At 41.4% G+C, this 23,266-nt stretch overlaps 2 protein-coding genes across 2 annotated transcripts in view; both read left to right on the top strand.

The window, feature by feature from the left end:
* Positions 1–11,731, top strand: part of LOC109927398 (tubulin tyrosine ligase-like family, member 6) — a 49,130-nt gene extending 37,399 nt beyond the window's left edge. Inside the window, exons 14-16 of the mRNA XM_048617087.1 lie at positions 7,267–7,642; positions 9,768–10,026; positions 10,867–11,731. Of these exons, the coding sequence (XP_048473044.1) occupies positions 7,267–7,642; positions 9,768–10,026; positions 10,867–10,879 (648 nt within the window). The 3' untranslated portion in view covers positions 10,880–11,731. The remainder of the gene's footprint in view (positions 1–7,266; positions 7,643–9,767; positions 10,027–10,866) is intronic.
* A 6,819-nt stretch (positions 11,732–18,550) lies between these two features.
* Positions 18,551–22,385, top strand: ngrn (neugrin, neurite outgrowth associated). Its single transcript, XM_020527399.2, has 3 exons — positions 18,551–18,904; positions 19,501–19,611; positions 21,695–22,385. The coding sequence occupies exons 1-3, from the start codon at positions 18,717–18,719 to the stop codon at positions 22,353–22,355; spliced, it is 960 nt and encodes a 319-aa protein (XP_020382988.2). The 5' UTR covers positions 18,551–18,716; the 3' UTR covers positions 22,356–22,385.
* Positions 22,386–23,266: the final 881 nt, after the last annotated feature.

The following is a 23,266-nucleotide window of genomic DNA, read 5'->3' as shown; positions in this document are numbered from 1 at the left end:
GAGTGGTGTAATTTGACACTGACCTTCCGGGTTAATTATTTAATAGAAAAGGCAAGGAGGTTAAACATCACTAACCTCACCCTCTGAGACTCACTCTTCCCATGATTTAGTTAAACATTCAGTTATTTTACATAGGAATGAAAGTGGGAACAAAGTCATCCTGCGTTTATTATGTACAAGTTATATCCTCATGGCCCCTATGTGGAAAAATTGTAAGCTCTTTGTAAAACATCTTCTCCAAAGATTTTATTTGTTGTGAATCTTGGGCAGATTGAGGTCAGTGAATGTGTGCAGGGAAATTGAACAATATTCCATTCCAGGCACATCAATGTCAGCAGCAAGCACTCCAACACCAGATGTGGCATTATTGAAATACAGAAGAAAGCTTTCTCTGCACTGCCTCAACTGATTTGTGATTCAGTCACAATCTTAAATTACCTTCTGCAGAATTTCCCATGTTAGACAGTCACTGACCTCTCTGAAAATTATGTACAACTTAGTACACAACAGTGCAGCGAATTGGGGCAGTTTTGTGCTGTGGCCTTCTACTGACTTTTGTTTGTCTTTCAAGATGAAGATGACCATGTACTAACTGTGAAGTACATGAAGATTCATTTTATGTTGGACAACAGACTTTCATCATTTTACTTTAAATGCATGCCCAACATCACGCCCCGGTGTCCCCAACCATTTTACTCTCAAACATTTCTTGTACAAAATCACCCAAGATTCCTACGTTTTAGCAATCTATCGTGAACCTCAAACCATAGAGTGACAGAGCAGTAACCTTAATGTATCTGCCAAATAAAAGAAGGTTGGGTAAAGCGTGAGAGGTATGTGCTATACAATGAAACCAAGATGTTCATGTAGAATCTAAGAAAGGCCACACCACAGAAAAAAAAGCCCTTTGGCCCTATAGCAGTCTAGCAGCTCTCCCACACCAAGTCCCAGCTGTTTCCCATTTTTAATTATTTTTATCCATCTGTTTGGACATGTTATGACACACTTTCACGGCATCACATCTTGAGATGGAACGTGACCCCTAAACCACAAGACCCTGTTCCCCATTCATCATTATTTTTAACCAATTCATTCACATACGTTATGACCTACCTCTGGACCAGGTGAGACTTGAAATCTGACCTTCTGGGCCTTTGAGGTACACAACCACTGTGCCACAAATCCTCCCAGAAACTCTTACACAAAACAATACTCCTACCCAGCTTCACACTCAGAAAGAAACACTATATCTCCTTCTCATGCTTAATGCGACCAGCCACTGCAGAATACATTTTTCAGGGCAAACACTAGAAAAGATTTCTTACAAGTTGGACTAATTTTTAAGCCAACTGTTAAGGCATGTTGTGACACATTATCATTGCCCCACAAAGCTCTGTTTTCTCTTTGTATAGATATTTTCATCAACCTGTTCAGATGTGTTAAAACAAGCTCTTGGAACAGGTGAGACTTGACCCTGGGCCTCTTAGCCAAGAGATAGGGACACTACCACCCTTCCATAAGTTCTTTATGAATTCTATAGGTAATTTTTAATCAGCCTTTTTCAGATATGTTACTACACATCTCTGGACGAGTTGGGACTTGAACCCAGGCCTTGTAGGCCAGAGGTAGGGACACTATCACTGCACCACATGAGCTCTCCTAAAAGCTGTGTATATCTAGATATCAATTAACAGTCATTGTCAATTTCACTTCTAATCTTAATGACTTGTCATGTTAACTCTGTGTAGAATGTCCTCTGTCTGTACTGCATAACTCAATTAAATCTAGATTATAGGTACTCAAAACATATAAACTGATGTCTCAGAATTTGTATATCTCAGGAATCAGAGAACATAAGTACATGAGAATATAAGAAATAGGAGCATGCCTAGGACATTCATCCCCCTTAAGCTTGCTCTGCCATTCTATAAAGTTATGACTGATTGTTCCCAGGCATTAACTCTTTTTTCATTCCAGCTCCTCATAGCCCTCAACTCCTTTAAAGTTTCAAAATTCTGTCTACCTGGCTCTTTCCTATACTTTCAGTGGTCTAGCCTTCACAACTCTGGGGTACAGAATTCCAGATGTTCACTATCTTCTGACAAAAGAAACTACTTTGCATCTCAGTTTTAAAGGCTGCAGCACAGGAAGAAAAGCCCTTTTGCCTATTGAGTCTGTGTGAGTGAAAAACAAGCATTTAACAATTCTAGTCCTATTTTTCAGCACTTGACCATAGCCTTGTATGCCTTGGCATTGCAAGTACACATCTAAATATTTCTCAAATATTTAAGGATGTCTGCCTCTACCACTACCTTTACAGGCAATGAGTTCCAGATTCCCACCACCCTCTGGGTGAAAACATTTTTCTTCACACTCCCTCTAAACCTTCTGCCCATTACCTTAAATCTATGCCTCTGGTCATTGTTTCCTCCAGTCTACCCTTTCTCTGTCCTTAATAATTTTATGACTATTTATAACTATTGCTCCATTGAGGTTCAATCCATTATAGCCAGCATGACCAGAAAATCCACATATTACAATGCCCAATCTGTGTTGAGTTGGCTTATGCTAGGGGACAGCTGCAGGAGTCAGTAGCACCTGTTGGTTAGTTTGAAAACAAAAGCCAAATCAAGACTATTTTATCCTCATCACTACCCAAAGTATATGACCTTGAGGCGAGTTGAACTTGGCTATGATGCTCAGCCTGGTCAACACACAGTGTCTGGTTACATGTGATTGCAATGCTCAGTTTGGAGAAGAATTGCAGGATGGATTATCTGGCAATTTATCTCAGTTGCTCTTTATGGGATCTTGCTGTCCATAGTTGCTGCTGCATTTGACTACGTGAGTAAGCATACTTCAGAAAAAATTACTCATTTGGCTTTGAAATGTTTATTCAGATAAATTAGCTTTTCCCTTCATTGTCAATATGGTTTGGATTGATTTTCTGAATGGACAGTTTGTATTGAAGAGACATGGGTTAAAAATCTCTGCAGGAATTGTCCCGATTACCTGTCAAAATTTCAGAAACCCTCCTAGATGAGGTGAAATGACATCTGTTCCCACGGATCTTCTGTCAAATTCATGGTAGATAATAAAAGAACTTGTGGAAATAAGTGAATTTTACTCTGAAACTAATCAATGTGCAGTTGCTAACTGTCTGCAATGCAATGTTGCAGCATGGAAAGCATTCTCAAACCTAATGTGAACTAAAGCAAATAATACCACGTGGTCAAGCAGATTGGGTGGTGCACCGGTAGTCTTGAACAGACTCATTGCTTTTGGTCAGTTACCTATCTGACACGTATGGAAATCTATTTACTGTGTTTAAGACTCTCCAGACTCAACTAATGAGGAATCCTCATGGATGGTAGAATCTTTGGTGCACCAGGTCTCCCTCTTAGGACACACCCAATGGTAGATTGGAGAAGTTGGGTTTGGCCTTTATTAGAGTAAAGAAGCATGAGAGGTTTACTAGAGATGCTGAAAATTTTTAAAGCATCTGCACAGTTAAACAGAAATTGCTCCCTTTGGTGAAAGGGTTGAAAACTAGAGGCTCCATTTAAAGTGACTGTCACAGGGTTACAGAATTGTTGTGGTGAGAGGGAGGTGGCTTAGTGGTTAGCACTGCTGCCTCATAGCGCCAGAGACCTGGGTTCGATTCCAGCCTTGGGTGACTGTCTGTGTGGAATTTGCACATTCTCCCAGTGTCTGCATGGGTTTCCTCCCACAGTTCGAAGATGTTCAGGTTAGGTGGATTGGCCATGCTAAGTTGTCCCATGGTGTAGGTTCGGTGTGTTAGCCATGGGAAGATGCAGGGATAGGGTAGGGGGATGGGTCTGGTGGGATGCCCTTCAGAAAGTCTGTGTTGACTTGTTGGGCTGAATGGCCTGTTTCCATACTGTGGAGATTCTATGATTTCTACTGTGTCTACACTGTGAATTGGTACCTTTTCCAAGAACCCTGCACCTTATTTCTATTCAAATAATACTTCGATTAAACTTGACATTACCACATTATCAGGAAATGCGTCGAAGACTTGAATCACTCACTGTGTGAAAAGATTTTTGCAAATCACTTTGAATCTGTGCCCTCTCTTTCATGTTTCTTATATGGACAGGAACATTTTCTCTCTAATTGCTCGGTTCAGCTCTCTTATGATCTTGTAAACACCTATCAAATATTGAAGAACCAGAGGCAATATATGGAAAAACCTCTTTGCACAGTGAGTAGTTACAATCTGAAAGACATGCCCAAGTGTGAGGTGGAGGCAGATTTAATCAAGATTTTGAAGAGGATATTGGATAAGCACCTGAAGGGAAAATATTTGCAGGATTACCAAACAAAACCACAACCACTTGTACATATCCTAGGTATACTTAAATATGTTCGTAATGTTCATTTTTGTTTGACTGATTTTCTTCAGCATGACGGTGCTGCTTTATACAAGACAGTCTATACTGGAAATGATTAACCGACATCATGAGATAAGCTCTGCCAGTCAAGATATAAAGGACTGTTCCTGGGTCAAACTAACCAGTTTTCTAATAGTTTGCTAATGTATGATCAAGTGTTGCAGTTGTTCTAGCATTAGCATTCAGTAGCTTGCTTAATGCATATTTATTCTTAAGTTGAATGTGAGATCTCATAAGAGACCATTATGTTTCTTAGATGCAATGTAAATCATCACTAAGTGCTATGTAATAAATTTTTACTGTTTATTAAGATTGGAGCCTAATTTCTGCCGAAAACTTTGCGTGGGCATCGTCCCTTACATGGTATCAGTAGTATAGACTAAGAAAGATTGGTGACAGTTAATCGACATAAAAAGTACTTCAGAAGTTCAGGAAGACACATCCGTGACAGTACACGATGGTGAACAGCGTACAGTTGTTGACGTACAATGCCAGCCTGAGGAAATCTTCAATTCTGGAAAAAAACCATCTGAGGAGATGAAAGAAGAATAAAATCAGTCTGAAAACTTGAGGGTGTTCTTAAATATTTAGGAGTTCCAAACCATGTAGAGCTCATCAGTTTCAGTGAATGTAGCAGCTAGTAGTTTTTAAAACAGGTAGCACTGATAGCAGTACCAAATCTGCTGGCAGAAGATCAAAAGAGCCAGAAATAATGACTCCAGTCGGGAAGCCTTAATAGACTACAGTGAGTCTCATATGAACTACAAGGGAGAAAATCCGAATATTAAACCTGTGATATGGTGGTTGATATCAAACATCTAAAGTAAGTTACAGGAATGATGAACGTTCTTACATTTGAGAAAAATATTCTAGCCCAAAAAACTTTTAAAAAAGAAGCATTCCTCCATTTTAAAGGTTTTTAACAATCCTTAGATGCTTGAAAACATTTTTTTTCAACAGTTAAGATGACTTTAAAACATTTAGAATTTAATTAACATAGATTTTAATAACTGAAAAAACCCATGAAGAACAAGTGAACACATTTGCTTATTCTGTAGGTTCAGTAGCAGCTCACGTCTTAAAATGACAGAATGTAAGAGAAGATACCTTTGATGATATTGTAGGAGCATTTAAGAATTAATTTACATCAAGTACTCAATGTATGATGCAGATGGAAAGATTTAATAGAATCGCAACCATTTCTCTGACATGATTTGAGGAAACTGAAGATCCTCCCAGGAAATAAAAACCTTCCACAGTGGCATCAATGCCAGAGGGTGTCCTCTGCAAAGGTTTCAAATTAGCAACTAATTATTATTTATCTGAATTATTCATCCTCAAATGGCAGACTTTCAAACCAAACAAGTCACCAGCTATTTATAAAGTCAGAGACGGGGGATCAGACGGGGTAGTGGCAATTGTATAAAGAATTTTATTAACTGGAAAAAAAAGCTTGGGGGAAATATCATATTAGACAGTTAGTACCTGAAAGGGTGAATTGATATAGTGACATAAACTCTGCTCTTCAGGAAATAAAAGACTGTTCCTAGGAGGAACTAAACAGTTTTCTAATGAGTTACTGATGTGTGATCAATTGTTGCAATATGAGGTGTTCTACTACTAACTATGTAGCTAACTATAAAATGTGTGCTTATTTTTTAAGTTGAGCATGATGGCTCACAATAGACCATCATGTGTTTTAGCTGTAATGTAACTCGCTATCATTACTATTTCTAATATTGTATCTATCTTCTGCCAAATCTTCCTATGGGCAGGATTCCTCAAATGATATCGTTAGCTTAGAGGAATACCAATAAGAAGGATTATGGTGTCAATCTACCCAAGGATTCCCAGATGTTTCAGATGGACTATGACCATATAAGTATAAGAAAATATTGTTCAATATGTTCCTGTTGGGATGGATAGTTTGGGCACAAAGAGAATTGAGATTTAATGAGAAGGGTCTGGAAAGTGGGGTTGATTTAGGCAATCAGCAATGATCTTTTTGAATGATGGAACAGACTTGAGGGGCTGAATGATCCGCTCCTACTCCTTTCGCGTAGCTGGGGAAGGGGTCTAGCAAAGTTGCTGTTTCAGAGAAACAGTACGTTTGATGGGCTGGATGGCCTACTCTGCTGTAACATTTGTATGATTGTAAGCTGGAAATGCTTGCAGCTGCAGACTGGCAAGAGCCAAGGCACGAGCAGGAGACTAACCAGCTGCCTACACTGCCACATGCTGAGTTTCCTGTTTGGGCACTGATTTGCACAGCTATTTGTGCATTTTAATATAGAACAGAACCTTACAGGACAGAAGAAGGCCATTTGTACCATTTTACCCATGCAGGTGTTTGAAAGATCTATCAAATTAGTCTCAAATCCTGTGTCCACGTATTATCAGAACATGATTGGATGTACCTTGATCCCATCTATACTTAAGTAAATGTGTGATTCTCACTGTTACAGTGACTTGGGACTTGGACAAATTAGTGGTGAAACGCAAGACCATAAGAAATAGGAGCAAAAGCAGACCATGCAGCCCCTCGAGCTTCTTCCACCATTCAACAAAAATCACGGCTGATTTTCTACACTAAGCTCACTTTCCTGCTCTATTCCAATAGTCTCAATTCTCTTCATGCCCAATCTATCCGTCTTAGCAAGTATATTGTGAACTGTATATCAGTCTGAGTTAACACCCTTATAGTGGGGAAACCAGACAAAGGAAAGTGAATAAAGCCAAAGTGTGTATATACGCAGGATACGTACAGATAGCTTTTGTTTAGCTTAAGATTCGTATAGATTGTGTTTGTGTCCTGTTATCACTCAACTTCTATATTTCTTTAATTTTCTAGTCATCGGTTTACCAAACCTCGTATAGACCCTTCCAGGAGATGGAAGGGTTGGCATACATTGGTCCCTTATCCTCTTTCGAAAGGAATACTACGACAGAGCTAGGGATCCTCAATCCTTCTACCATAAACTGGTCCACACTGCTGAATCCCAGAGGCCAGGTTCCAGTTCACGTCGGCCACAAGGGAAATCCCAGTCTGGGAATTGGACTCCCCCTTCAGCGCTTTAACCATCGCTATCCTATCCGTAGGGGTCTGACATGGACGGCGGGGAACCCTTTACAAATGTCATTTGAAACTGTTGTCACGTCGAGAACTGCAGGGTCTACAGAGTTACGAATGAGTTATCCTCGTTCACCAAGTGCCAAACTAAGCCCTGGTAAGAAATGATCTGTTATTCTCAATGTGTTTGTTTTTACGGGTTTGTGTGGGGTGTGAAGTGTGCAATTGTGTTATATGCTTCAGATTAAGTTATATGCAGAATGCATTTTTGTTCCAACGTGCCCAGGCAGTATCTTTGTGTGAGAGTGCACTGCGTGGTGTAGGTTATAGTCATCCTTACTAGGTTCCTGCGTACAATCTGTTTCAGCATTGAATTAGCTGTTTTTAGCGGCAGTGCTGGTAGGTATGTGGAGAGTTGCCCTCTGTTACCCAGAAATCACTAAGGGCCCAGCCTGCTCTTAATTGCTGCCCTGTAACTGTGTTATATTTTTGAATATGGTCCTTGGATTCAGTGCAAGAAGCTACTGTTATAAGTGGCCCTGATGTGCCTCTTTCCACCCAATAAATAGGTAAGCGTTCAAAGAGAGAACCCTTTCCATTGAACTCTGGCTTAGCGAAATTCATTACATTGTCAGATCACAGCTCAGCTACTAGAGAACAATTATTGAACATGAAACAGGTAAATGAATAGTATACAGTACTACTACTGCCAATACTTCTTAACTTCATTCTAAGCCCCAAGTTTGCTGTGGTGCACATTCTTCTTACTTTCTATGTCTATTAATAGCAATTAAATTATGAAGGTCAGAGAGTCCCTATCTGTGGTAATCCCAACTGGGGTATTAAAGTCACAGGATTTCATTTTGCAGAAGGAGGCCATTTGGCCCTTTGTGTATGCATTGGCTGTCTAAGCATTTTAACTTAGTGACAATGCCCTGGCTTTCCCCATAACCCTGCGCATTGTTTCTGTTTAAATAACCATCCAATGCTCCTTGAATGCCTCAATTAAACCTGCCTCCACCACACTTGAGGGCAGTGTATTTCACATCGTGAAATCATTTTTCTAACCTTGCATTTGCCTCTTTTGCAAAACATTTTAAAGCCATGGCCTCTGGTTCTTAATCCTTTTATGAGAAGCAACAGTTTCTCCCTATTCACTCTGTCCAGACCCCTCATGATTTTGATAACTTCTATCAGATCTCCTTTTCGCCATCACCTCCCCAAATCTCAAGTATTCCAGTCTTTCCTCTGGAAAGGGCATTGGATTAAGAAAAGAAACATCCTGCTCTAAATATCATCCTAGTGACCCCTGTTGACAAGTGTTTGGTTATTAAACCAGAACAAGGGCAGACTTTGTTGCCAATCTTTTTGCCTAGACATGCACAAAGGAAGGGCATTTTAACAAGGTACAAGATGCTGGCTAAGTCTTTTACCCTTTTAACAATTCTAAAAGCTGCAGTCTGTAGCATGTCTGTTGCAGGTCTGTGATTCACTTTGTTTAGTGCAATTAAAACATTAATCTTAAAGACTCATTGAACATAGTGCACATCAGCCTCTCATCTGGAGCTGACCTGTGTAGATTTAATAAGGAGCTGTGAAAATGGCTTCTCAATTTACATTTACACACTGCATCCTGATATAAGTTAAATGTCTTTCTGGCTGAGTGAAAATGTTGCAACTTTCATACACCATTTTCTCTCTGACCTGCTTTCTTTTGGATACATCTTCTGGTATTTTATGACCAATCAGTTATTTGACCTGAATGCAAACCAGGAAGGATGAATCATGGATTTTTACACCATACTTTTACTACTTCTCCTTGCCTTCCTCAGGCCATGGCTTTGTTAGGAACAACCTTTGATGTACCCCCTTTATTGTAGTATATTACCATTTGTATTGCAGCAATTCCCAGTTCTTACGCTACACGTCAGTGTGGTGAAATTCCTGTTTTAAATCCTGTGTGTTTCAATCTTAATAACTTTAAACTCAATATTATCCACCCAGCTTATTTACTTATATGTTCCTATCTTTACAGTAAAGTATCTTCGATACTGAAATACATCTTCTCCAATGTTATCATCTTCAGTGAGGAAAATATGACATGCTTTTGGAGAACACCAATTCTGTATACATTACTGTTCTGTCTTTGTTAGAAATAAAAGTAATGTAAAAAACGTATTGGTAGTCTTTCACTGAGGGCAGCCAAGCAACAGGGGCAAGGGGATTGATGGGGTAGGGAGGGTGAGAACGGAATCCATTGACTGCAATATGTTTCTGTACAGAAAACTCCCTGACAGAGTCAAAAGGGTACCAAAGCAAGAGCATGCCATCAGACTGTGGAACCAGCCTCAACATCCCAATGAGTGCAGCACGAGTGAGCACCACAGGCAGTGGCTCCAATATGTGGAACATGAAGATGAATGTAATCAACACTGCAAGCCATGGGCTGACCGTGGTGTCAGCCCGGGCCCCCATCAATCAACGAGCTCACTTAACAAGACGAGCAAATATACTGAGCTTATTCCGGTCCAATATCAACAGGTAAATCTAAAATTCTTCCATGAGACTATTGCCTGTTTACAAACCTTTTGGTTTAAAAATGGCAGTTGCTGCTGGATGTCCTGCAGCTCTCTGCTTTTAACCGGGATTGGGTTTGTAATGGGTCTAGTATTTAGAGGTGATCCTGTATTTGATGTCAGAACACCTGGGCAGTGCTGATCACATCATACGGCTTGGTGGGACCAAATGATTCTGGAAACTGACAAAGAGTTCCAAATTACAGAAAAGGCTATCTTTATGAAAATAACGTAATCTTTGAAGCAGGCACAATGGTTAACCATAATTAATCTGAAACAGATCATAAATGGGAGATAACAAGGTGTAGAGCTGGATGAACACAGCAGGCCAAGCAGCATCAGAGGAGCAGGAAGGCTGACGTTTCGGGCCTAGACCCTTGTTCTTTTTAGGAACAAATGAAATTGTGCAAAAGGGGGAATGTAGGAAGAAGATGCCAAATAGTTAGGTCATCTACAGAGACAAAACATAAATAAAATTGAATTTCTAAGTTAATGCTTACAGCATGCATGAGGATGAAGAGAATTATTGGGATCTGTGAAAATAAGGCTACTCTTCATTCAGCTGAAATAGTGATAGAAAAGAGAAGGCAATTATAGTAGAAATAGAAAATACCTTTATAGCAAAAAGAGAAAGATCAAAATCTACATTGATTCTTTGAGGGATGGACAAGGACAGACCACAGAGCTTATCAGGGCATGGCAGAATGACAATCTGGGGTTAGCATCCATGGAATTGTATCCCATTTGGAAGCAGTGCTTTCAGCAAAGCAGTTAGTAACAAATTTCACCAATTCTTCCTTGTTAGACGGCTGAACTAATTTCGAGAAGCGGATTGCTGGATTCCCCTTCCACCTCTTCAAGCTGGAGAACGGTTTCGCCACCTGGTGAAGTTTATGTTTTTAAGCTCCTTCTCCCCAGGGGTGGGATGAGGTGGGAAAAAATAAACGGGACCTGAGCATGAACAAAGAAGGGAGACAAATGCATTTCACATTGGCAGCAGGAAGTCAGAGACACCAGACTGGGTCTGAACAGGTTCCATTACACAATCCATGGTTGAATAGGGAAGATGGACAGTTTGCCAAAGGTTGATGAATGTTCAGGCACAAACTCTTTGCTAAGAGTTGAACAAATTAAGCCAAATAAATGAAAATGATATGGGTTTTTTTTTAACTTTGTCTTGCTGAAGTATTTCTTCTTCACATGGATTGTCTTTTTTAGCATTACATAATTTTATCCCTCCTATGGTAGCTGAAACCCTTACACAGCTGTAAGCAAGATATTACATAGATCCGGTTACTTGTACCTTTCTCTGTCCCTGAAGTTTTATCATCATCAATGTAACAACAAAACCATTAAAATTCCATTCAACGGTTGCAGTTTGATTCTTGCCTGTGTTGAGTTAGCTGATCTCAGTTGTTGCTGCTGAAATTGGCCCCAGCATAAGTTCACCAAAAAAAATTAAAACGATGAAATGTAATATATTCTGACACGAGATATGTATCCACAAAACTGCTTTCGACTGCCCATGAGGGTAATAGATCCAAGGCAAGTGAATTTAGTTATGATTCCAATCAGCCATGTAAGAAATAGGAGTAGGAGTAGGTCATCTGGCCCCTTGAGCCTGCTCCGCCATTCAATAAGATCACGATTGATCTTTCATAGACTCAGCTCCATTTACCTGCCTGCTCACCACAACCCTTAAAATGATCTTACCGAATGGTGGAATTTGAGGGGCTGAATGGCCTCTTCCTGTTTATGTAGATATTGCTGTTTCTTTTTTTTTACTCTGATTAAAAGCACATTGTTACTTAATGATATTCTTGGGAAGCCACATGGCACAGTTTTATTATATTAAAAGTTCTTTATAAATAGAGATTGTTGTTGTGAGTTCCTCTTTGCAACCTAAATATTCTGTTGCACAGGCTGTACCTTGCCCCTGAATACCAACCACCCTGACAGTCTTTTCCATAACTGTCACTCTTTACCTTTACTGGGCTTCAAACTTTAGAACATCCTAGGCCAGATTCTGAAAGGGCCCAGGAATTAAAAATCAAACCTATGGAGGTCGTTTTGCAATTCCTGTGGCTCCAGGACAGTTTCAAATTTTCAAAGGGTTGGCTGGTGGGGAAGGAGCCGGAAACATGGTCACCACCAGTTCATGCCCTTGTCAGGACCTTGTTAAGGGTCTCTCCGTTTGAGACTGGAATTTTAATTTTTTTTTTTCTGGCAAGCCCGAACAGTCTTATGTTGGGTTCATCAAGAGGTCATGGTAAACTGCATGTCATTGGTTTTAAAATTTATGCTGCGACACTATGAGCAGTGCTCCTACCCAGTCCTGCAGTGCTGAGGAAGTGTCACCAGACCCGAAATGTTAACTCTGATTTTTTTTCTTCACAGATGCTGGCAGACTTGCTGAGCTTTTCCAGCAACTTCTGTTTTAGTGCTCCTACCCATCTTATCTGTGGCTATGATCCCCCTAAGGAGCTGCCTGCTCTAATCAGCAAGGCAGAGGCAGTTTGCAGCATGACAGCCCCTCTGTCGCTCACAGTAGAGAGGCAATCCCATCTTCTGCAACAGCTCAAAGCCACTTACTCAGCACCAAACCCAGCTCCCGGCCAATGAAGCTATTTGCATTTCAGAAGTAGCGTTATGAGAATGATGCAACTTGGACATGGGGTCAGAGCCCAGATTTCATCGGGGTGCTGGGTCTCCTCTGGGTGCAACCAGTTTTCTCCCACAGTCCAAAGATGTGCAGGCAAGGTGAATTGGCCATGATGTTACCCATAGTATCCAGAGATGGGCAGGCGAGGTAGATTGGCCGTAATAAATTACTGATAGTATCCAGAGATGGGCAGGCGAGGTGGATTGGCCATGATAAGTTACTGATAGTATTCAGAGATGGGCAGGTGAGGTGGATTGGCCATGATAAATTACTGATAGTATCCAGAGATGGGCAGGCGAGGTGGATTGGCCATAGGAAGTGCAGGGCTGGAGGGAGTGGGTGTGGGTGGGATGCTCTTCAGAGGTTCGGTGTGAGCTCAATGGGCCACATGTCCTGCCTCCATACTGTAGGGATTCTATGTTTCTCCTTCCTTTGCTGTAGTGATTCCCATCCCAGGTCCTTGATCAAGGATGTGACAATGGTGTTCTTTCCAAACTGACTTACTGTCAGTCTTCCCTTTTTAACATTTAAACCCACGTCTGGAGTTTTTATCCCTTCACTGATGTCAAATTAAAGAAATATAATTAAATCACCAAGTGAGCACAGAAAACGTGCACAACATGTGAGGAAAGCAAAGACTTTGCTGCTTTTTCATTTACCTTTATTATTTCTCCATCTGCATGAGTAATTTCGACACAGTTTCCATGTAGACTGGTGGGAGAACGTTCTCACAGCAACTCAAGATCATGTTCAATCAGAAATGGAGAAAACTACACTATTACAGTAGGAGATGCAATACTGACTCAAAGTTCAAAACATATCAGTGGGCAGAACCTGTGAAAGTTTTAATTCAAAGCCAACAGTTACACTGAAGCTTTAAAGATTGCTTTCTCTGCATTCTTCACAGGAACACTGATATTTTGCTCTTAAGAAAAGCTTCTAAAAATAGAATTTCCAATAAATCACTCCATTTTATCCCTATGCCGTATGCTGTACCTCACCTGAAGTAATTTAGCCACTGGATACAGAAATTGATCCAACATTCGTAATCCAAATCCCCAAACAAAATGACAAAGAAAACAAGCCAGTATGTTGTTAAAGAAAAATTTTGACTGGGATTAAAGATGCTGATGGAATGCAATTTTCTGTACTCTGCAGTCGTTGATATTCATGCTGCATTCTTGACTCTATATATACTGGTTTCTTCATGAACCAGTTTGAAACTATGCAAGACCAATAGCATTATGGCACAGATGAAACCCTTTCCACTGTTATCTGTAGTTGTATCATGGTTCCCAGGAATTGGAAAATTGCCATATGAATGTTGTTACACTGTGAAGATAAATTTTAGTTTTTTGGGAACAGTTTGCACAGCAAAACTTCAAATAAATTATTGAAAGCACCTTCGATGTACAGATAGAATGTGATATTCTCTTTTTGTTTGTTTGAAACCTGTAATCATGCAAAGATAAAATTATTCTTGTGTGTCATGACTGAAACTGGAGGAATGCACCATCAGTCTAGTCTCACTACTCCATGAGTCACAACATCAATAAAAATACTTTTCCCAGTTCCTGAGGTGGCTAATTAAATTAAATACCTTATCTATATCAAGTTGTAACGAAAACATCTAGCAACCAGGTATCTTATTCAAGATAAAAATTTTTGTTTATTATCAAAACAAAACTTATTTAATGAAGCTAACATAAGTTAATATATATAGTAGGTCATATGGAAGAATGAATATTTATCCCTCTAAATAACCCAAACACACACACATCCTCAGGAGAAGAGAAAAAAATTGGATTTCTCGCTGCAAAAGTTCACTTTGAAACTAAAATGAACTCTCTGGTTATTGAGGTTACTCTTGAAGGCAATAAAGAATAAAGTGTGCAATGTTCCAAGGTCTGTCACTCTGATGTTCTAACACATGGTAAACTCATTAATCATAAATGGTTCCCTCTGAAGTCTTAGCAGACACAGTTTGCTCAGAAAATATAACATTGAGGAGTTTGGTTCCATTGGTGTTTGGAATATTGTCTGCCTCTGAATAATATTCTCTTCCTTCCTTTAAAACATAAAAGGAATGTAAGGAGATCTTTAGCCAAGTTCAGTCATATACCTCACGGACAAACAGACTGTGATTGAAAGCCTATGGAGCATGAGTCTACACTGAGGAACAAGGTAGAAAGGAAAGTGGACTACAAATGGTGGATGATATGGTATTAGCCAGTCAACCTACTCCAGAGACTTGAACAAAACATTCCCACTGTTTTTGAAGGATCTGCACATTAGAATTTGCTATCAAATAAGAGAACAAGTGTGGAATGATCCCTCCCAGGTGGATGTAAAAGATCCCACAATATGATTCAAAGAAGCTTTGCTCCTGTGCTGTTGTTCAGGCCAATAGTTGTCCATCAAGCAAAGAAGATAGATTATGTAGATATTAATGCTACCCCCTAATTCCCCAATATCTGTGATCTTATGCAAGTTAAATGTTGCATCACCTACATTTGGCTAATCTTCAAAATTATTCGTTGTAAAGAGCTTTGAAATCTTTGTGGAAGGTCCTGTATTATTCTTTCATTCCAATCCTAAACCAAACCATGCAGGTTTGCAGGGAGGCAATGGCCTAGTGGTATTATCACTGGACTGTTAAGCCAGAGACACAGATAATGTTCTGGGGACCCAGGTTCAAATTCCTGCCACAGCAGATGGTGGAATTTGAATTCAATAAATATCTGGAATTAAGAATCTAATGATGACTGTGAGTCTGTTGTTGATTGTCAGGAAAAACCCATCTGGTTCACTAACCTTCTTTAGGGAAGGAAACTGCCAATCTTACCTGGTCTGGACTACATGTGACTCCAGACCTGCAGCAATGTGGTTGACTCTTAACTGCCTTCTGGGCAATAAATGCTGCCTAGCCAGCAATGCCCTCATCCCATGAATGAATAAAGGAAAAAAAGGTTCTTATTTGGCCATTAGGTTATGTGTTTGTATAGGAGATCTATATTCCAAAGTATTTTAAGGTGAATTAATATTTGCACATTTAAGATTATTGTGTTTATAAACATTGCAGCCAAACAGTGCCACAGACATGATTATTGGCTGTTTAAACATTTTTTTGGTAATAGTTTGAGAGAGAAATGCTGGCCACAGATCTCTGCAGAACACCCTGCTGCTGTTTGAAAAGCACAATTGGTCTTTTGAAGTCAAGGATAATCAAAAGCATTAACATTACATCCCCATGAATGTTCTCAGCAGCAATTCAGAATAGATTCAGCATTGTAGTAAAGTGTTAGATAAATTTTCAGCTTAAACCAGGCTTTTGAATGAAACTGGTGTGATATTGAGTTACATTGAGATTTTGAGATTCCTGAAATGCAATTTATTTGTTTTCACATTGAGGAGTTCCAAAATGCATTGAAATTTGGGACCTTATAAAGTGGGACAGAGTTCATGGCCAGTCACAGAATTGTTACGGTGTAGTAGGAGGCCATTTGGCCCATCGTGCCTACATTAGTTTTTTTTTTCTCTTTATTCATTAACAGGATTGGGCATTGCTGGCTAGGCAGCATTTATTGCCCATCCCTAATTGGCCAGAGGGCAGTTCAGAGTCAACCACATTGCTGTGGGTTGTAAGTCACGTGTAGGCCAAACAACTGACGATGGCAATTCCCTTCCCTAAAGTATATTAGTGACATTGGTTTTTCCAACAATTGACAATGGATTCATGGTCATCATTAGATTCTTAATTCCAGATATTTTATTGAATTCAAATTCCACCATCTGCTGAGGCGGGATTTGAACACAGGTCCCCAGAATGTTATGTGGGTCTTTGGATTAACAGTCTAGCAATAATATCATTGGCCCATTGCCTACCCCCTCAATTACCTAATTTCAATTACCCCTCAATTCTATTACTTAATTGCTAATCCCCTGCCTTTCCCCATATCTTTGCACGCCATTTCTATCGAAATAATCATCCAATGCCCTTTTGAATGCCTCAATTGAACCGGACTCCATCATGTTTCCAGGTAGTAATCTCGGTACCCTAACCACTTGCTCTGTGAAATTGTTTTTTCTCCGCAACCCTTGCTTCTTTTGCACATCACTTTGAATCTCTGCCCTCTCATTCTTTTCTCTTTTACGAGCAGGAACAGCTTCTCCCCATGTACTCTGTCCAACCCACTCATGATTTTGAAAACCTCTATTAAATCTCCTCTCAGCTTTCTTTTCTCGAAGGAGAACAGTCCCGAATTCTTTGATCTGTCCTCATAACTCCATTTCTCATTCCTGAGATAGTAGGAACTTCAGAGGCTGGAGAATCTGAGATAACAAGGTGTAGAGCTGGATGAACACAGCAGGCCAAGCAGCATCAGAGGAGCAGGAAGGCTACCCTCTGATGCTGCTTGGCCTGCTGTGTTCATCCAGCTCTAAACCTTCTCATTCCTGAAACAGGTTTGTGCCGAGTTAGCTGACCAGGGGCTTGTTGGATATGATTAACTTCAACACCCACAGTGATGATAAAGAAGACAATAAGCTGCTCAAAATTCATATTAATGGAGATGATGTTAGCCATGGCTTTCACTAAATCACTAGATTTTTGAATTGAAGTCCCCGATCTTACGCACAAAATTCCAGTTTGGCACTCCAGTGCGGTACCGACCAAAGTTTCAAAAGTCAAAACTGGGCACATTGAAAAGCTATGGGGCTCATAATGTATGACATTTTGATGGCCAATAACAGGAGGCAGAAGGATGGGCACTCTCATGGGGGTTTATATGGTGACATCTCCCAGAAAATGTCCAGCCAGAACTGGTGACCCAATTCCTCAGATCATTTAAAAAGCAACTTCAGTAAAGGAGATGTAGGTGCCAAAGAAGTAGTAGCAGATACCTTGGACACATCAAGTAGGCAGGAGGGGGAGAAGGAATACAGGTCTGCTGCATACAGTGCAATTTGATGGGTGCATACAGAACAGAGGACAAAATTTCACACAGATTGCAAAAATAAAAAGATAGGAACTGCATAGACCTTTTCGAGATAATTATCAGGACACTGAAACATTGAATGAAAAGCTGCCCAAAAAGTTACGCAGTAATATTTGGAAATTAACGTGCCAGTTGTATTGGAGGTGTACAAGACAGGTAAGGCCAGTGTATGTCATTCTCAAGTTTCATTTGTGTTTCCTTCTGGTCAGGGACTGTCTAACCAGATTGGGATGTCTGGTCATCCTAAGTGTTTTGGGTGAGGTAAATGAGCTACCCCACAACTGCCTGTCTAGAATGAAACTTTTAAGATGCTGTGGTGCAGGTAAAAGAGCAAGGGATGAGTCCTACATTTATCCTAAATCAGCATCTTTATCTGGTCATGAACATATTGTGGAATTCTGAAGAAGGGTCACTGGACATGAAATGTTAACTCTATTTTCTCTCCCCAGATGCTGACAGACTTTCTCCAGCAATTTCCGTTTTTGTTTCACATCGTGGAAATTTCTTGTTAACACACACTAGCCATAGCATTTTCTACAGCATTTCAAAAGTAGTTCGCTAAACTGTGAGGCACATTGGGATGTTTGGTGGTCGCAATTCTCTTTCTCTTGTCTTTGGATAAATCAGGACGAGGGGTTTTGTTGGAACTACATAGTCCAATATTGTACAGACACTGGTGAAGGATAGCTAGTTGGGTGAGTTTTTGGCCCCAGCCAGAATTAACACCTTCAGAGCAGGAAGACAGACATGTATACGAATGAATAAATGAAGAGGCAGGGCTCTTGGACTGCAGTGGTAGTGTCCCTTTCTCTGAGCCAGGAGGTCTGGAGTCAAATCCTACCTCCTTCAGGACTGTACCAGAACATTTATGAACAGTTTGATTAGAAATATCAACAAATTAGAAATATCTCCAAGTAAATTGGCCATTCTCAAAGTCGAGCCTCATCTGCAGCTCTCAGACTAGGACCAAGCGAAAGGCGGAACGATTCTTCAGCGATGACTGTTACCACCGGAGCGGGATTGCGGCGGAGCTTCATGTGGGTCTCAGTGGCGGCTCAGAGAATCCTCCGGCTCCAGCCCCGGGCCCAGGTCCAGGCCGCCCGTTACCTGAGGGGCTCCAGAGGTGGCAGGGAGCCCGTGGCCGAGCCCGAGCCCGGAGGGAAGGAGTTGGAGGAAATAATCAGGTGAAAAGAGTTCATTCGTTAACTCTCAATAACTATTACATTAACTCACACTAACTGCTGCAGCGTTAGTTAACTCTCTAACTATTACATTAACTCACTAACTATTGCAGCATTAGTTAACTTTCAATAACTATTACATTAACTATTGCAGCGTTAGTTAACTCTCAATAACTATTACATTAACTCACACTAACTGCTGCAGCGTTAGTTAACTCAATAACTATTGCAGCATTAGTTAACTCTCAATAACTGTTACATTAACTCACTAACTATTGCAGCGCTAGTTAACTCTCTATTACATTAACTCACACTAACTATTGCAGCTTTAGTTAACTCTCTAACTATTACATTAACTCACACTAACTATTGCAGCTTTAGTTAACTCTCTAACTATTACATTAACTCACACTAACTGCTGCAGCGATAGTTAAAAGTTGCATTGACAAGTGGCAACCATAAGAACAAAATGTTCAAACATTTGAATAACCTCAGTTTAAACAGTTGTATGCTTTGTTAATAATAGTCACTAAAGATGTCCTTTGAGTTGCTGAAGTAGGCTTTCGAAATTATTGCTCTGTTCCACCTCTCATGTACAGAGCTGAGAAGCGGAAAACAAAAGCCATTAAGTATCGGAGAATTCGGGCAGAGTTGGGTCTTTCTGGTCCTCCCCCACGGACGCTAACAACACAAGCAATGCAGCAGATGAGGTAAGAGTTAAAGCCAGGACTGTTAGCTCTAATTTTGACTGGTATTTGTTAGTCTGTAACATCCACTGAAACAAACAGTGGAGAGGCTTCCTGACAACTACGATGAGTAAACACCCTGCCTAAAACTGTAAGGAGCAGCGTGGAGGAGTACACCTCCCCCCTCCCAGGCCCCAAGAAGACTTTCCACATCAAGCAGATGTTCACCTGCACATCTGCTAATGTGGTATACTGTATCTGCTGTTCCCGTTGTGGCCTCCTCTACATCGGGGAAACCAAGCAAAGGCTCGGGGACCGCTTTGCGGAACACCTACGCTCAGTTTGCACTAAACAACTGCACCTCCCATTCCTCAGATGACATGTCCATCCTGGGCCTCCTGCAGTGCCACAACGACGCCACCCAAAGGTTGCAGGAACAGCACTTCATCTTCCGCTTGGGAACCCTGCAGCCCAATGCTATCAATGTGGACTTCACAAGCTTCAAAATCTCCCCTCCTCCTACCGCATCCCAAAACCAGCCCAGCTTGTCCCTGCCTCCCTAACCTGTCCTTCCTCCCACCTCTCCCCTCCTCCCACCTCAAGCTCCACCCCCATCTTCTACCTACTAGCCTCATCCCACCCCCTTGACCTGTCCGTCCTCCCTGGACTGACCTATCTCCTCCCTAACTCCCCACCTACACTCACCTTTACTGGCTCCATCCCTGCCTCTTTGACCTGTCTGTCTCCTCTCCACCTATCTTCTCTATCCATCTTCTATCCGCCTCCCCCTCTCTCCCTATTTATTTCAGAACCCCCTCCCCCATTTCTGAAGAAGGGTCTAGGCCCGAAACATCAGCCTTCCTGCTCCTCTGATGCTGCTTGGCCTGCTGTGTTCATCCAGCTCTACACCTTGTTATCTCAGGAGCAGAGTGGAGCCAGAGTGTATAATCCTTTATCAGTGTGGACTTAGCTGAGTTGGATTCAGTGCCCTGGGCCAGCAAGATAGGAAGCAGCTAAGTTTTATCCGGCCATTGATTATGAGCTCAATTGAGCTGCAGTGCATCATGAGGCTGAATAGCTAGGGGCATACAATTTCTTAGATTGTGTTCAAAATGGCAGAATTATAGATTATCTTTGTTCATAGAAAGTGGGCATCATTGGCTAGGCCAGCATTTATTACCTGCCCCAATTGCCCAGAGGGCAGTTAAGAATCAACCAGAGATAGTAAGAACTGCCGATGCTGGAGTCAGAGATAACAGTGTGGACCTGGAGGAACACAGCAGGCCAGGCAGCATCAGAAGAGCAGGAAAGCTGACGTTTCGGGTCGGGACCCTTCTTCAGAAATGGGGGAGGGGGAAGGGAGCTCTTAAAGAAATAGGAGGGGTGGGGCTGGGATAGGTAGGTGGGATGGTGATAGGTGAGTGCAGTTAGGCAGTGATGGGGATTGGTCAAACCTGTCCGCTCCTCCCACCTCACTGACCAATCTGCACCACTGCCTACCTGCACTCACCTATCACCATCCCACCTCCCTTCCCCGGCCCCTCTCAGCCCTGCCTCCTTGACCTGTCTGTCTTCTCTCCTACCTATCTCCCTCTCATCCCTGCCTCCTTGACCTGTCCATCTTCTCTCCCACCTATCCGCTCCTCCCACCACTGCCTACCTACACTCACCTATCACCATTCCACCTACCTTCCCCAGCCCCACCCCTCCTCTCTATTTATTTCTGAGCTCCATTCCCCCTCCCCCATTTCTGAAGAAGGGTCCTGACCCGAAACATCAGCTTTCCTGCTCCCCTGATGCTGCCTGGCCTGCTGTGTTCCTCCAGCTCCACACTATGTTATCTCAGAATCAACCACGTTGCTGTGGGTCCAGACTTTCATAGGCCACACCAAGTAAAGACAACAGACAACAACTAAAGGACTTAGTGAAACAGATGGAGTTTTCTGACGATCGACAACTGTTTCACGGTCATTAGATTCTTAATTCCAGATTTTTATTGAGTTCAAATTCCATAATCTGCCATGGTAGGATTCCAACCCAGGTCCCCAGAAAATTACTTGGGTCTCTGGTTTTAATTTTAATTAATTTGATTTCTAACATGTTTCAGGTTTTTGAGGGCAAAGTTTCCAGAGGAGTGGAGTGTGGCGCAGCTGGCAGAGGGATTTTCAGTGAGTGAAGATGTTGTCTTGAGAGTACTGAGAAGCAAATTCACCCCTTCATTAAAGAGAAGGATGAAGCAAGATGCAAATGTTCAAGGAGCGACTCTGACTCTCCTACAGGGAGCAAAGCAGCTGACTGCCAGTTCTCCAAACGTAAAAGCACTGATTGAATCTAAAGCGATCACAGATCACGGTGTCTGGCCCAGACTCTCGTGGGACACGGTAACACTTCCTGCACAATCTGACCTAAATGGCAGAATGCACAAAGCCATTGGAAAGGAACGTGGCAGAATGGATCTTGTCCAACAGAATGTCTACCAGAAGCTCCAATCTCAGAGCAATGCTGATATAATGAAGGTCCGATTTGGAAAAAAGATGGCTGCTTGTGCTGAGAGGGAAGAATACAATGAAACCAGCAGCATGTCTGACGGGGAACAACTACTGAGTATTCCAGAGACTGATGAGGATTTGCAGACGTTCAACGCAAAAGGGTCTGAAAACCAAATTAAAGTTGTACAGAAGGGTTGTGAGTTTTATGACCAGGAAGGCAACTTTCTGTATAGGGTTTATAATGTGGACTCCTTAAATAACCCTAAAGAGGAAAATTAATTTGTACAATAAAGTCACTCATGAATCTAAGATTTGCATTACTGTAGCATATTTCACCATTTCAGAGCACCCAAGCCCTTTCCAAACTATTCGAGTATTTATGAAATGTAGTCACAGTCATTGTGTAGGAAGCGGGTGGGACAAGCAATTTGCACGTAGCAAGCTCCCACAGTCAGCAATATGACCATAATCAGATATATCTTCATTATATTGGTTTGTTGAAGGATAAATATGGATCAGGATACTTGACAGCACTTCTCATCCCTTCATATATTACTCGGGGATGCATTGTATCCACTTTAGATTAGGTGTGGCCTCAGTTTCCTGTTTGTCCTGGAAGTGGCATCATTGACAATGCAGCACTCCCTCAGTGGAGGGGTCACATTTTGCAGTTGGATCTCTGGAGTGGAATCTGAACCTGTGTCTCCTGACACCTGAAATATAGCCCAGTTTTTGCAGCCCACCTTTCCCTCATACAGCATCAAAACAAACCCTCAAGTCCAATTTATCTGTGCCAACTAGACATCCCAATCTGACCTCGTCCCATTTGCCAGCATTTGGCCCATATCCCTCTAAACCCCTTCTGTTCATGTGCTCCTATAGATGCCTTTTAAATGTTGCAATTGTACTCAGCTCCACCACTTCCTCTGGCAGTTTGTTCCATATGTGCACCACCCTCTGCATGAAAAGGTTACCCCTTAGGTCCTTTTAAAATCTTTCCCCTCCCACCTTAAACCTGTGCCCTCTAGTCTTAGGGTGTGTGTGGTAATCTGATTCGCAGAGCTATTTGAAAGACAATTTCCGAAGATTATCTCTGTCATTCATAAAAGAGTTATCTTTCCCTAGGTTTCCTTTTAGAAAGACCAAGTAGTTGTTCATTAACTGTAGCAGATGTTTTCTTCAGCTAGTGG

This window comes from Rhincodon typus, chromosome 36 (assembly GCF_021869965.1).
Source record: "Rhincodon typus isolate 14 chromosome 36, sRhiTyp1.1, whole genome shotgun sequence".
Classification (NCBI taxonomy): domain Eukaryota; kingdom Metazoa; phylum Chordata; class Chondrichthyes; order Orectolobiformes; family Rhincodontidae; genus Rhincodon; species Rhincodon typus.
The sequence above is the reverse complement of the archived record's forward strand: the minus strand, read 5'-3'. Positions and strand labels throughout refer to the sequence as shown.